Source organism: Podarcis bocagei (assembly GCF_964188305.1).
Source record: "Podarcis bocagei genome assembly, chromosome: 7".
NCBI classification, from domain to species: domain Eukaryota; kingdom Metazoa; phylum Chordata; class Lepidosauria; order Squamata; family Lacertidae; genus Podarcis; species Podarcis bocagei.
The window spans coordinates 8732503-8744691 of NC_138132.1; the positions used below are offsets into that span (position 1 = coordinate 8732503).

Genomic DNA, 12189 nt, shown 5'->3' on the forward strand with positions numbered 1-12189 from the left:
CGCTACACTAGCTGCGGGACCCTTCTCTGGATGCTACCTGAATGAATTTAAAGATATATTTGTAAGTTTTAAAGCAGGGTTGTACATTTTTCTAGGTTTTGCTGTTTAATCTTTTGTAAACTGTGAGTGTTTTTTTATTGCAGATAGGTAGCCGTGTTGGTCTGCCATAGTCAAAATAAATAAAATAAAAAAATTCCTTCCAGTAGCACCTTAAAGACCAACTAAGTTAGTTCTTGGTATGAGCTTCTATGAGATCCTTCTATATAGTGAGAAGGTGGGGAGGGGTATTACTCAGAAGGGTGGTCATGACTAAGCCATTTCTCACCTTCTCACCCCTTGCCTTTTCCTGTAAGACCTATTACAGTCGTTAAGAGTCATCAACAGGCTCATCTCAGCTATCTGCCAATCTCCCATTCCCACCACCCTTCTGAGTAATACCCCTCCCCACCTTCTCACTATATAGAAGGATCTGGCAACTTCTGTTTCAGTGTATCTGAAGAAGTGTGCATGCACACGAAAGCTCATACCAAGAACTAACTTAGTTGGTCTTTAAGGTGCTACTGGAAGGAATTTTTTTATTTTGTTTTTTTATTATTACTAAAATCAAGCAGCGCATAGTGTGTGTGTGAGATATTTAGGGGTGAAGCTAGAGATGTACAACTCCACAAAGCACCAGCTATTCACCCCTCAAAATTCTTCATTATTAAACAGTATTGATGTAGAGGAGCATTTGTGCTGGTGCTCGACAATTTAGTCCAGCTGATCATCATCATTGTAGGAATTGGGTATTGACGTGGCAGAAACAGCAGAAGGCTTAAAGATTAGAGGAGCTTGGAGAAGCGGCAGGTGTCTAGTGTTTGGCCAGGCAAATAAAACCCTAGAGACTAGAAAAGATCAGAATTTGATACTGGGTGCAGAACCAACCCACTATATGCTGAATGGCCTCAATTTTCGTCCAGGTTCCTAGTCCTTAAGCTTTACAGAGGCAGCCTGTCAAGTCAAGTGCCTGTCAAATGCTCAGCTACACTGGTCTGCCCAGCCGGTCACTTCAGTGCACACCAAACTCTGGTTGTTCCTGCCACAATTTTTTTTAAGGTTTCATCTCCCCAAACCCCCAGTCCATCCATTCTGGGTGGCCCAAGGCTACCTCCCAGCATAAATCCCCCCTTTGTTTCTGCAGCGGCCTCATGATCCCTTTTTCTGCAGCCGACTTTATATCCCACTAAAGCAGGGGTCAGCAAGGTTTACCTTGCCTGGGCCAGTTCACTCCAGCAGAGATCCTTCTGTGGGCCAGACCGCGCCCGCGATTTCCGGCGCTGCGGAAGCGAGTCCCCGTGCCATGCTGTGCTGGTTTAGCGCAGCACACGGGGACTCGCCAAGCAGGCAGCTAGTGGGCCAGTTAAACGACCCCCATGGGGCTTAGGTTGCCGACCCCTGCACTAAAGCGTCAAGGTAGCACGTGCCCTCTGGCAGACTAACACTCTCATTCTACCAGGAAGGGAAGGGCAGAGGGGTCTTAGAACCCGTGTGGATTATCACCACCCACTTCACCAGCAGGAAGTTGAAATTTTGGGAGCTGGTTATCTGAATGGGCTGGACAAGCCCATTTCCTCGCTCCCAAAGCTCACTTCCTGCAGCTCTAGGACAGGAAATCACTGTGAGAAATTTGTGCGGGAACCATCATTTCGGGAAAGGAAATCTCCTCTTTGTTTTCTTCAACCTGCCCTCTTGCTTCCCCTTAATTCCCAGGATGTGGCAGGGGCTACCAGCCACCCGCCCTCCGCCTTTCAAAATTCTGCATTATTAAACTGTGCTGATGTAGAGGAATATTTGCCCTGATGTTTATGCTCAACGACTTAGTCACGTTGCTGCTGCTGCAGCTTCCGTCCACTCCTTGTCATGGTTGGTAATGTGCTTGCTGTTTGCTTGTGGCTTGTCTAGCCTCTCCTCCCCACCCAAAGTGCAAGGAATGGAAGGCCCACCTGGTGCAGATCAGGTAGGCTGGTTTTGAAGAAAAGTCTTAGGAGAATGTGGGTGTTTGAGCAACCCCACAGCGAACAGCGAAAGGAAGAACGCAAATCACACACAGCGAAGGGAGCCTGCCAGCAGCTTGGCAAGGTGGGCCGCAGTCTATGGGTGGTGGGCTTTGTCTGTTTGGGGAAAGGGGAGGGAACAGGTTGTGCAAGCTGCGTGGGCTTCTAAGGACCACCCTTTGAGTCCGAAGGGAGACTGGTCGGAATACTCACAGGATGGTGATGACTTGGATGAAGTTGAGAGGCTTGTTGTTGAGCTGGGCGATGAAGACAGCAGCTACGCACTGGAAGAGGGCAGCCCCGTCCATGTTGACCGTGGCCCCAATGGGCAGGATGAAGCGGCTGATGTGCTTCGAGACGCCGTTCTTCTCCTCGACACACTTCATCATCAGGGGCAGGGTGGCAGAGCTGCCAGGAGGAAGAGGCGGCTTGAGAACGTGGGCAGAGAGAGAGTGCTCCCAAAACAGCCCACAGGCGCAGCACAACTCCCACCAGTTCCAACATGGAATAAATCACTCTAAGGGCTGCCTCCGTCCACATGCAAAGGTGAGCCTTCTCAGTGGTGGCACCCAAGCTGCACAGTTCCTAGCCTTCAAGAGAGCTCCCCCCCGTTAATTCTGTGCCCATGAGCTTTCCAGGGTAGGGTTCACACAGACTTTATATGCCTTTGCTTTTTTATTATTATGGCTGAAACTGTTTCCTGACGTTGTTCAGGTAGAGATATCTCAAAAAATATAAGAGAAATCTTATACGGAACAGCCGCCACCGGATTACTAATTGCATCAAACTGGAAAGGGGGAAAAGTACCAACATTAAGGGAATGGCAGAACAAATTACTGGATTACGCAGAAATGGCTCTATTGACAAATAAACTAAGGGGTAATACAAAACAACCATTTATTCAAAAATGGGATATGTTCAAGAGATATTTACAAATTTGTAACAGTGATATAATATCTATGGCAGCGTTCGAATGACCCTACCTCTTGTGTAAAGTAAATATTAAGAAATATGGGGGAAATGGTACATGTTGTAAGAAAGTATTAGAAAATATATTAAGAGTAGGAATTGTAAGTACATTCAATATTACAAACATCAATTACATTGGGAAATAATGGGGTTTACTTTATTTTATTTTATTTTACTTTAGTTAGAAAATGGAAAGAGTAAATTTATGTAAGGTGTTATTTTTCTTTGTATATGTGGATTTAAGATACTGTATGATATCTATGAATTTCAATAAAGGATTTAATGGGGGGGGGAGGTGGGAAGGAAGCAGAGATTCAGCCGACCTCCCTGCCTGACATTTGAGTACCATTCACTCCAAGCAAATCCCCCGCCCCTTTGGCTATGCAACAGGTGTCCTTTTAAACCCCCACCCCATTCTCCTGGCTTTCTGGAGCCGCAACCAGCTCATAAATACCTGGAGGAAGTGCCGAAGGCGGTGGCCAGGGCAGTGAAGATGCCCCAAAGGAACCGGTAAGGATTCTTGCGGGTGAAGATGAAGTAGATGGCTGGCAGGACGATGAGACCGTGGATGGCATGGCCCACCAGGCAGCAGCAGATGTACTTGCCCAGGCTGGTGAAGAGGACAACCACATCCTCCATTTCCACAATCTTGCCAGCTACCAGGAACATGATACCCAGGGGAGCGTACCTGGAAGGAGACAGAGAGGAGGATCAGCAAGAACACCACCGAGACCTAATAATAATAATAATAATAAATATTATTAATAACAACAACAACAAATTTTATTTATATCCCGCCCTCCCCAGCCGAAGCCGGGCTCAGAGCGGCTAACAACAGTAAAATAATACAACATTCTAAAATCAGTTCATTATAAAATCAGTTCAAATAAAATTAATGGCAACCATTGGGCTAGAGTTCTGTGAGGATTACCGGAGAGGGTCAGGCCGTGCCTTGACCAAAGGCCTGGTGGAACAGCTCTGTCTTGCAGGCCCTGCGGAAAAATGTCAAGTCCCGCAGGGCCCTAGACTCTTGTGACACAGTGTTCCACCAGATTGGGGCCACAGCTGAAAAAGCCCTGGCTCTGGTTGAGGCCAGCCTAACCTCTCTGTGGCCCGGGACCTCCAAGATGTTTTTGTTTGAAGACCGTAAGGTCCTCCGTGGGACATACCAGGAAAGGTGGTCCTGTAGGTATGAGGGTCCTAGGCCATATAGGGCTTTAAAGGTCAAAACCTGCACCTTGAACCTGATCCTGTACTCCACCGGGAGCCAGTGCAGCTGGTATAGCACCGGGTGAATGTGATGCAGAACAGCAGGCACAGGAGAGAAAAATAAGAAAATCTCCACTCAGCTACAACACTTGCCAAGTGGCCTTTATGGCCATGAGAAACACCTGGTGAAATTTCAGAAGCTGGAGAAGTTCTAGGAGTCATGAGGCAGGACTTCAATGCCTCCCCCTGCACTGCTACTAGCAAATACAGAATAACTGATGCATCTTTCTAATTTCCTTAGTCTGTATAACATATACACGGTTGTACCTTGGTTTTCAAACTGCTTAGTTCCCGAACGTTTCGGCTCCCGAACGTCGCAAACCTGGAAGTGGCTGTCCCAGTTTGCGAACTATTTTCAGAAGCTGAATATCCAGTGGGGTTTCCACAGCTTCTGATTGGCTGCAGTAGCTTCCTGCAGCCAATCAGAAGCCGCAGTTTGGTTTTCGAATGCTTTGGAAGTCGAATGGACTTCCGGAACGGATTCCGTTCGACTTCCAAGGTATGGCTGTACAGTACGATTGCATCTTACAAGCGTTTAACTCACGAGATTTCAACCATATGCAATTGAGGGCAGACTGTTTGAAATTTCACAAGTTAAATTCAAGCAAAGCGGAGAGCTTAGAAGTTCTTTTTGTGCCAGGGCTGCTTGGGGTTTCCCGGTGTAAAAAGAGTTTTTTAACAGTCCGTCTTGCCTGGAGGGCAAAGCCTGCTTGATGTGCAGACTCTGGGGATACTGGGGCTTCTCCCCCCCCCCCCCCCAAGCTATGGGGTGGCTCCAAGGCTTTGGGTAGATGCGATTTTCATGTATACGTGGAACTCTTAGAAACAAACTTCCACGTAAGATGTGGCTGCACCACATATGTGTACAGTGGTACCTCGGGTTACTCCACTAGCCCAGAAATAGTACCTCGGTTTAAGAACTTTGCTGCAGGATGAGAACAGAAATTGTGTGGCGGCGATCAGGTTAAGAACAGTTTCAGGTTAAGAACAGACCTCCAGAACAAATTAAGTTCTTAACCCGAGGTACCACTGTATCAGAAATCAGCTTTTGCTACATCAGTTTGGCAGGGAACTTCACAGGAATGCACAGAACCCAGCCCAGAGGCCTTGCAGCCAACTCTTCTGTGTTAACATTTTATCCCCACCTGTGCTGTTCCCCTATGAGACTCCTGGGGAAACGGGGATAGGGTGGACTCCTTACCACATGATCCAGGAGACAAGCACCATCGTGGCTTCGTTGAAGGAGTTGAAGAACTTGATCAGGTTCTCGCCTTCCGGCCCGAGCTTCCGCAGAGCAATCCCAAAGACGATGGCAAAGACCACCAGGCCCAGGATGTTCATCCCTTCCACCTCTGTGCCTGTGGGGATCTAAGGGGACGGCAAGAGGGAGGAAAGGCTTCCGTCACAAAAACAGCCAGGGATTTGAAAAGCGGTCGAGGGTTTCCCTGCCCTCAAGGCAGACGTCTGCACACAACAGCCTTATCCTTGAGATTATAGCAAGCGAATAATTTGCCCTTTTGTCCTGAGGATGCAGCGGTTGGGGGAAGGTTTGCAGAAATGGGAAAACAAGACGTTCTTACCAAAGTATTTTATTCAATATTCACAGAGAGATGTAGAGATGTCGCCTCTTGGACAGTGGTGTTGCTCAGAATAAAGTCCCACCCCCTCCATGTCTCTCCTATTATACATCATTCCTACATCAGCTAATCTGTGCTTTCTGCCTCTGAGCTTTCTGCTCTCCTACTCTCAATGCCCGTCAGTCTGGCACGCTTTCCAAAGACACTGAGTCTGTTAGCTAAATTTCCCCTGCTGCTGTTTCTGCCTCCTGCTCCTCTCCCAGTATTTTCCAGGTTCTCCCCTCTGCAGCCTCTGATCTGTGACCTTCTGCAAACCACTGTTCTAAATCTATACTGTCTCCCTCTTCTCTGAGAATTGCGGCAGGAGGGAGAGGCCGGTCTCCACCATTCCTCCTCAGTCCAGTCCCTGACACCGAGTCAGCAACAACTGGGGGAGAGCAGCAACTGTTACCTCCCCCAGCTGCTCCTGCCACCCTTTTCTCTATCTGTGGCACCACCGATTGAGGCGTAACAGCACCGGCTGCCACCTCACCCACAGGGAGTGCCTCTTCTGTATCCTTCCACGACAACTCCCTGGGCCACAGGAAAACAAGGCCCAGCAAGTGCTTTTCAGAAAGGGAATACTTCTCCCGGAAGAAGGAGAGCCTCTTTATTGCTGGTCAGCGTCTATATATCTCCTTGCCAGAAAAAAATCAGCAATTAAGGCCACTTGGGCAGATTTAGAGTCCTAAATAGAGTCTCTCGAATCCATCCATCCTGCTGTTCTGCTCATTATTGGTGGAGATTTCAAAGCACGCATGGGTGCTAATGATGACAGCTTATACACCCACTACAACCAGTTTCTGGACTCTGACATCCATTTAGATGCAGGCACTGCCCGCCTTTCTAAAGATCTTAGATGCAATTACCCAGGGCTTTGCTTAGCCCAGGCTGCAAAGCGGAGGGACCTGCTGATACTAAACGGCAATATAGAGGGGGATTGCCCTGGGGAATACACCCACTCCACAAAGTTTGGCGGTAGTGTCATAGATTATATCCTAATCTCAAAATTTGCATACAAGTTTGTCACAGAGTTCCAAATGGGCTATAACATTGAAAGCGACTACTCACCCTTAATTCTGGCTTTTGCAGGTCCACTCCTCAACAATTCTATCGTCAAACCGCAATATATCCCTAATGCAAATCTTGGCATATCCGCAGCTAAAAGAATCAAATGGTCCCCCCTACTCAACGCAGCCCTGACTCCCCTTTTTCAAACAGCTGAGCTAAAGGACATCCATACTTCTCCCGGCTTCAAACTCCTCAGAGAACCCGGTAGCACGTGGTCACTAAGCCAGAAGAGGCCCAGTGGCAATGAGGGGACAGGCCTTTGTGGCTGGTCCCACGGCCAATAGCAAACATGAGGCCCCAAAAACGGCCAGCGTGGGAAATTCTTGCGCAGTTCAGACAAGCAGGGGTGTCACCTGCTAAAGGCACGGCAGAAACGAAAGCAAGCCAGTGTTCATCGCTAACTTTCTTGAGCCACGGGTAAATAGTGGAGCAGCAAGGCCCCATTCATACCATACTTTTTAAAGTGCTATGATACCACTTTAAACTGTCATGGTTTCCCCCCAAAGGATTCTGGGAGCTGTTGTTTGCCAAGGATGGCGCTTGAAAATGAGCCCAACATGCTTCAGGTTTCTTTTCCAAGGCAACACATCCAAATATATATGTTCCAAGTGCATCCCATTCCTCTTACCTTCGTCTCTATTATGGTTTCACCAACTGTTACGTTTTCACCAAACGTGATATTCTCACTTAGTCCTGTACTGTTCTTCTTCTCTATCACCAGTTTATAACTGGTTGCGTACTGGGGAGAAACACAAAGAGGGAAAGACAATGTCAGCTGTGGCTGAGAATAAATTCACTTCGTACTTGCATGGGGTTCTGTGGATGCTTCCAACACAAACAGGAAAACTGCAGGCTGTTAGTTCATCCACCTCCCCTTTCAGAAAGTGCAAACCCTGGTCGCTCCCCTGCGGCTGGGGAAGAACAGATTATCAATATATCCCACTGCAATCCCAATCCAACTGGCAAGATGATGGTTCGGTGGCAAGCTTTGCTTGGTAAATCAACCAACAGTGGGTGTTGATTAATTGCTCAGTGGAGCCGAGATATTAAGGGCACCCTTTGGAGACAATGGGACGCGGGTGGTGCTGTGGGTTAAACCACAGAGCCTGGGACTTGCTGATCAGAAGGTTGGCGGTTTGAATCCCCGCGATGGGGTGAGCTCCCGTTGTTCGGTCCCTGCTCCTGCCAACCTAGCAGTTCGAAAGCATATCAAGTGCAAGTAGATAAATAAGTACCGCTCCAGCAGAAAGGTAAACGGCGTTTCTGTGCGCTGCTCTGGTTCGCCAGAAGCGGCTTAGTCATGCTGGTCACATGACCTGGAAGCTGTACACCGGCTCCCTCGGCCAATAAAGCGAGATGAGTGCCGCAACCCCAGAGTCGGTCACGACTGGGCCTAATGGTCAGGGGTCCCTTTACCTTTACCTTTACTTGGAGACAATGGTTCTGGGAGCGTTACTGTCCTAGGGAGTTTGAAAATGATTTCTTAAAGGGGGTTTCTCATTGAACCCTACCGAGGCCACTTGGGTTCAATGAGAACAACTGGCTAATTATCTCAAAAAGACACCGGTATGGAGTTTTTTGACAAGTGGGAAGATTAACCGATCGATTTATCTGTTAAGAATTCAGATTATTTATCCCCTAGACATTCAGCCGTGGGGAAGCAGACCTTACAGGGATGTGCCAAGCGTTCCAAGCTGAATGGGTGGGAGATGCAGGCAGAAGCCGTCCTTCCGCCATGTGCTGCCTGGATCTGTCCCCTGCGATCTGACCTGGGAATTCACCTTTGTTCCTTTAACAAGGCTATTAAAAATTAAGCCAAGCTGGCTTCGTTGCCCATACCCTGCCTGCGTCCTAAAGAGGATTAATGCATCACAAAGAACAGTCAATAAAAAGCAGGGGAACATTAATGGAGGGTATCGTTTTGTAACCGCACACAAAAGGCTTCTCTCTTTTTTTAAGCCTCTGGTGGAAAGGTAGACGTTTAATTAGCACATTGCTAAGACAGTAGCATGTGAGAGTAAGTAGCAAGCAACTGCTCACTGCAGATAGGGAAACTCGTAACTTCTCGGTCACTGTCTTCAAAGCAGCAAGCAGAGGAGCCAGAGGCATATTGATTGACAAGTCTGGGAGAGACCCCAGAGACTTCCTGCCAGACATACCAATTCTCCAATGCAGCTCAAAACGCATAACTTGCTTGCAGGCTTCCTAGAGGCATCTCCCTGGCCGCTGAGAAGAGGGGGCTGGACCAGAGATGGGCTTTTAGACTGATGCAGCTGTGGGGCTCTACTGGTGTTGTTAAAAGCATCATTGGGAGGAAGGCTAAGCCAGGAGGTGGCAACTAGCCGAAGGTCACAGAGTGAGATTTGTGGCTAGAGGGGATCTGAACCGGAGTCTTTCCAGACTCACGCCTGATGTTCTCTCTCCCCGTTCATGTTCCCTGCTCAAAACACATTTGTAGTCTCGGGAATTAGGCACTCATTGCAAACCCAGATTTGAAAATCAATGTCCTCCTGCCTGCAGACTGTCTCACCAGAGTGGTCCATGCACTGGTTAGCTCCTGCTTAGACTACTGCCTTGCGCTCTATGTGGGGCTACCTTTGAAGGTGACCCAGAAACTACAACTAATCTGGAACACGGCTGCCAGACTAGTGACCGGGAGCAGCTGCTGGGACCATTCAATGCCAGTCCTAAAGGATCTACATTGGCTCCCAGTAAGTTTCCGAGAACAATTCAAGGTGTCGGTGCAGATCTTTAAAGCCCTAAACAGCCTCAAAGTATACCTGAAGGAGCGTCTCCATCGTTCAACCCGGATACAGAGGTCCAGCTCCGAGGGCCTTATGGTGGTTCCCTCACTGTGAGAAGTGAAGTTACAGGGAACCAGGCAGAGGTCCTTCTCGGTAGTGGTACCCTCCTATTGGATGTCAAGGAGATAAAGAACTACAGTGGTGCCCCGCAAGACGAATGCCTCGCAAGATGGAAAACCCGCTAGACGAAAGGGTTTTCCGTTTTTGAGCTGCTTCGCAAGATGATTTTCCCTATGGGCTTGCTTTGCAAGACAAAAACATCTTGCCAGTGTTCCGATTTTTTTTTGCTCCCCCCCCCCCTTTTCTAAGCCGCTAATAGCCTTTTAGCCGCTAATCCGCTAAGCCTTTAATAGCCGCTAAACGGCTAATAGCGCTAAGCCGCTAATAGGGTTGCTTCGCAAGACGAAAAAACCGCTAGACGAAGAGACTCACGGAACGGATTAATTTCGTCTTGCGAGGCACCACTGTACACAACTTTTAGAAGACATCTGAAGCTGTGCAGGGAAGTTTTTAATGTTTGATGTTTTACAATGTTTTTATATCTGTTGGAAGCTGCCCAGAGCAGCTAGGGCAACCCAGTCAGATGGGCGGGGTACAAATAATAAAATTATTGCTATTGTTATTTAGTAGTAGTAGTAGCAGCAGCAGCAGTAGTCAGGGCAAATTGTTTACAGGGAAATCGTAAGAATGCAAGGAGTCCAGCGGGATGAAATGAGAAGGTCCATCTAGTCAAGAATACTGTTCCCCACAGCCAACCAGGTGCCTCTTCCAAACACTGACCCCACATTTCCTGGACGGCAGCTTTCAACAGAAAGCAGTATTGGGCTGCCTTCATCAACCAGCCGCGTTGGCTAGGTCTGTCCGCAGGTTGGGGAAGGTTTGGTTAAGGAGTTTTATAGCTCTGTAGCAATGCCATATTATGCTGAACGCTGGGAAGGGTTCCTTTGAGATCTGGCCAGAACGTTGCACTTCTCCCCGTGGAAATTATTTCAGGTTTCCAAAGCAAAGGTACGCTTTTGTGTCCCAAAGTGATTGCGTATCCTGGCAACTGAGCAGCACGGGCTGTTTTGTAACCGAAGCGGTTGCCTGTTCTAGCTTCCTCCACTCTGGAAAGAAGCAACTGCTCCCCGGTTTTCTTAGCCTCCCACTCCCTTTTCTGGAGAGAATCACAACTCCTGAAAGGGCTCTCTATATGGCTTTAAAAGAGGATTAGACGAATTAAGCTATCTAGGTTGGTGGTCTCCACTGCCCACAGGAGTCAGTGAGGGCCACCAAGCGGGAAGACTTTAGAAAAGGATTTGGCAAATTCATGGAGGGCCACTATCCATGGCTAGGCTCTGCCTCCACAGCTTCTGAATACCAGTCGCAGGAAGCCACCAGACGGAGAGCGCTCTGGTGCCTGAATCCTGTTTCCAGGCATCTAGTTGGCCACTGAGAACAGGATGTGGGCCTAGATGGGCTACTGGCCCCATCCAGCGGGCCCCCCTTAAGAGCCCACAATGCAAATGGTCAAGCTTTGTTAGAAAACGCCAATCAATTGATAGTGAAAGCCCCTTCTGGCATCACAAGTACCCAAATGCTTTGCTTCGTGCGAGGTAGTGTTTGGTGCAAAATCCAGCACTGCCTGCCTTGGGTTCAATGGGGGGGGGGAATTGTGGGGGAGGTGGAGGTTGGGAGGAGTTAAGCAACTCACCGATCGGAATGCAGCTGACACCAAGTTGGAAGGGAAGATGTTCCTGCGTGGAAAAAGAGAAAAACAAACATGAAAAACAGGGTTCCAGAGGGAAATAGCCTCTCTCAATCGACAGGGTACTCTCAACCCACCCTCTTCACATTCCCCAACCCCCTGTAGCCCAAGTCCAACCTTCGCCCTCAGCAGTTTCTATTTTTAGTATCCTGCATACACCCCAAAGTCAGCTAGGGGTTCAAGGGTGGCCCTTCTGTGGTACTCCAGATGTTGCTGGACTCATCATTCTCCCTAACAACTGGCCATGTTGACTGTGGCTGATGGAAGCATCTGGAGCAGTGGTTCTCAACCTGTGGGTCCCCAGATGTTGTTGGACTACGACTCCCATCATCCCTGAGCTCTGGCCTTGCTAGCTAGGGGTGATGGGAGTTGTAGTTCAACAATATCTGGGGACCCACAGGTTGAGAAAGGCTAATCTGGAGGGTCCCACAATTTGCCCCCCCCCCCCATGCACTAGTTGCAGACCTCCAAAAATAACTTCTCCCAACTTAAAGGGTGCTCCCAAAAACTGTTATCGAGACCAAAGCACACAAATCAGCAGAAGCTGAAAATCCACACATACACACAGAAGCGTTGACTAGCTCTTGCGTATCGGTGGCAAAGCTTGTAAACATTGTGTGTGTGTACGCACGCATGCATTTGGCCTTGCGGTTTTTGGAGACTCATTTGCAAGGCTGATT

At 48.4% G+C, this 12189-nt stretch overlaps 1 protein-coding gene across 1 annotated transcript in view; it reads right to left on the reverse strand.

The window, feature by feature from the left end:
* The window catches only part of SLC1A5 (solute carrier family 1 member 5), a 42392-nt gene that overhangs the window by 9769 nt on the left and 20434 nt on the right, over positions 1–12189 (reverse strand). Inside the window, exons 2-6 of the mRNA XM_081200419.1 lie at positions 11456–11498; positions 7587–7697; positions 5473–5639; positions 3457–3690; positions 2247–2441 (exon numbers count right to left, since the gene is read on the reverse strand). Coding sequence (XP_081056545.1) covers positions 2247–2441; positions 3457–3690; positions 5473–5639; positions 7587–7697; positions 11456–11498 — 750 coding nt within the window. The remainder of the gene's footprint in view (positions 1–2246; positions 2442–3456; positions 3691–5472; positions 5640–7586; positions 7698–11455; positions 11499–12189) is intronic.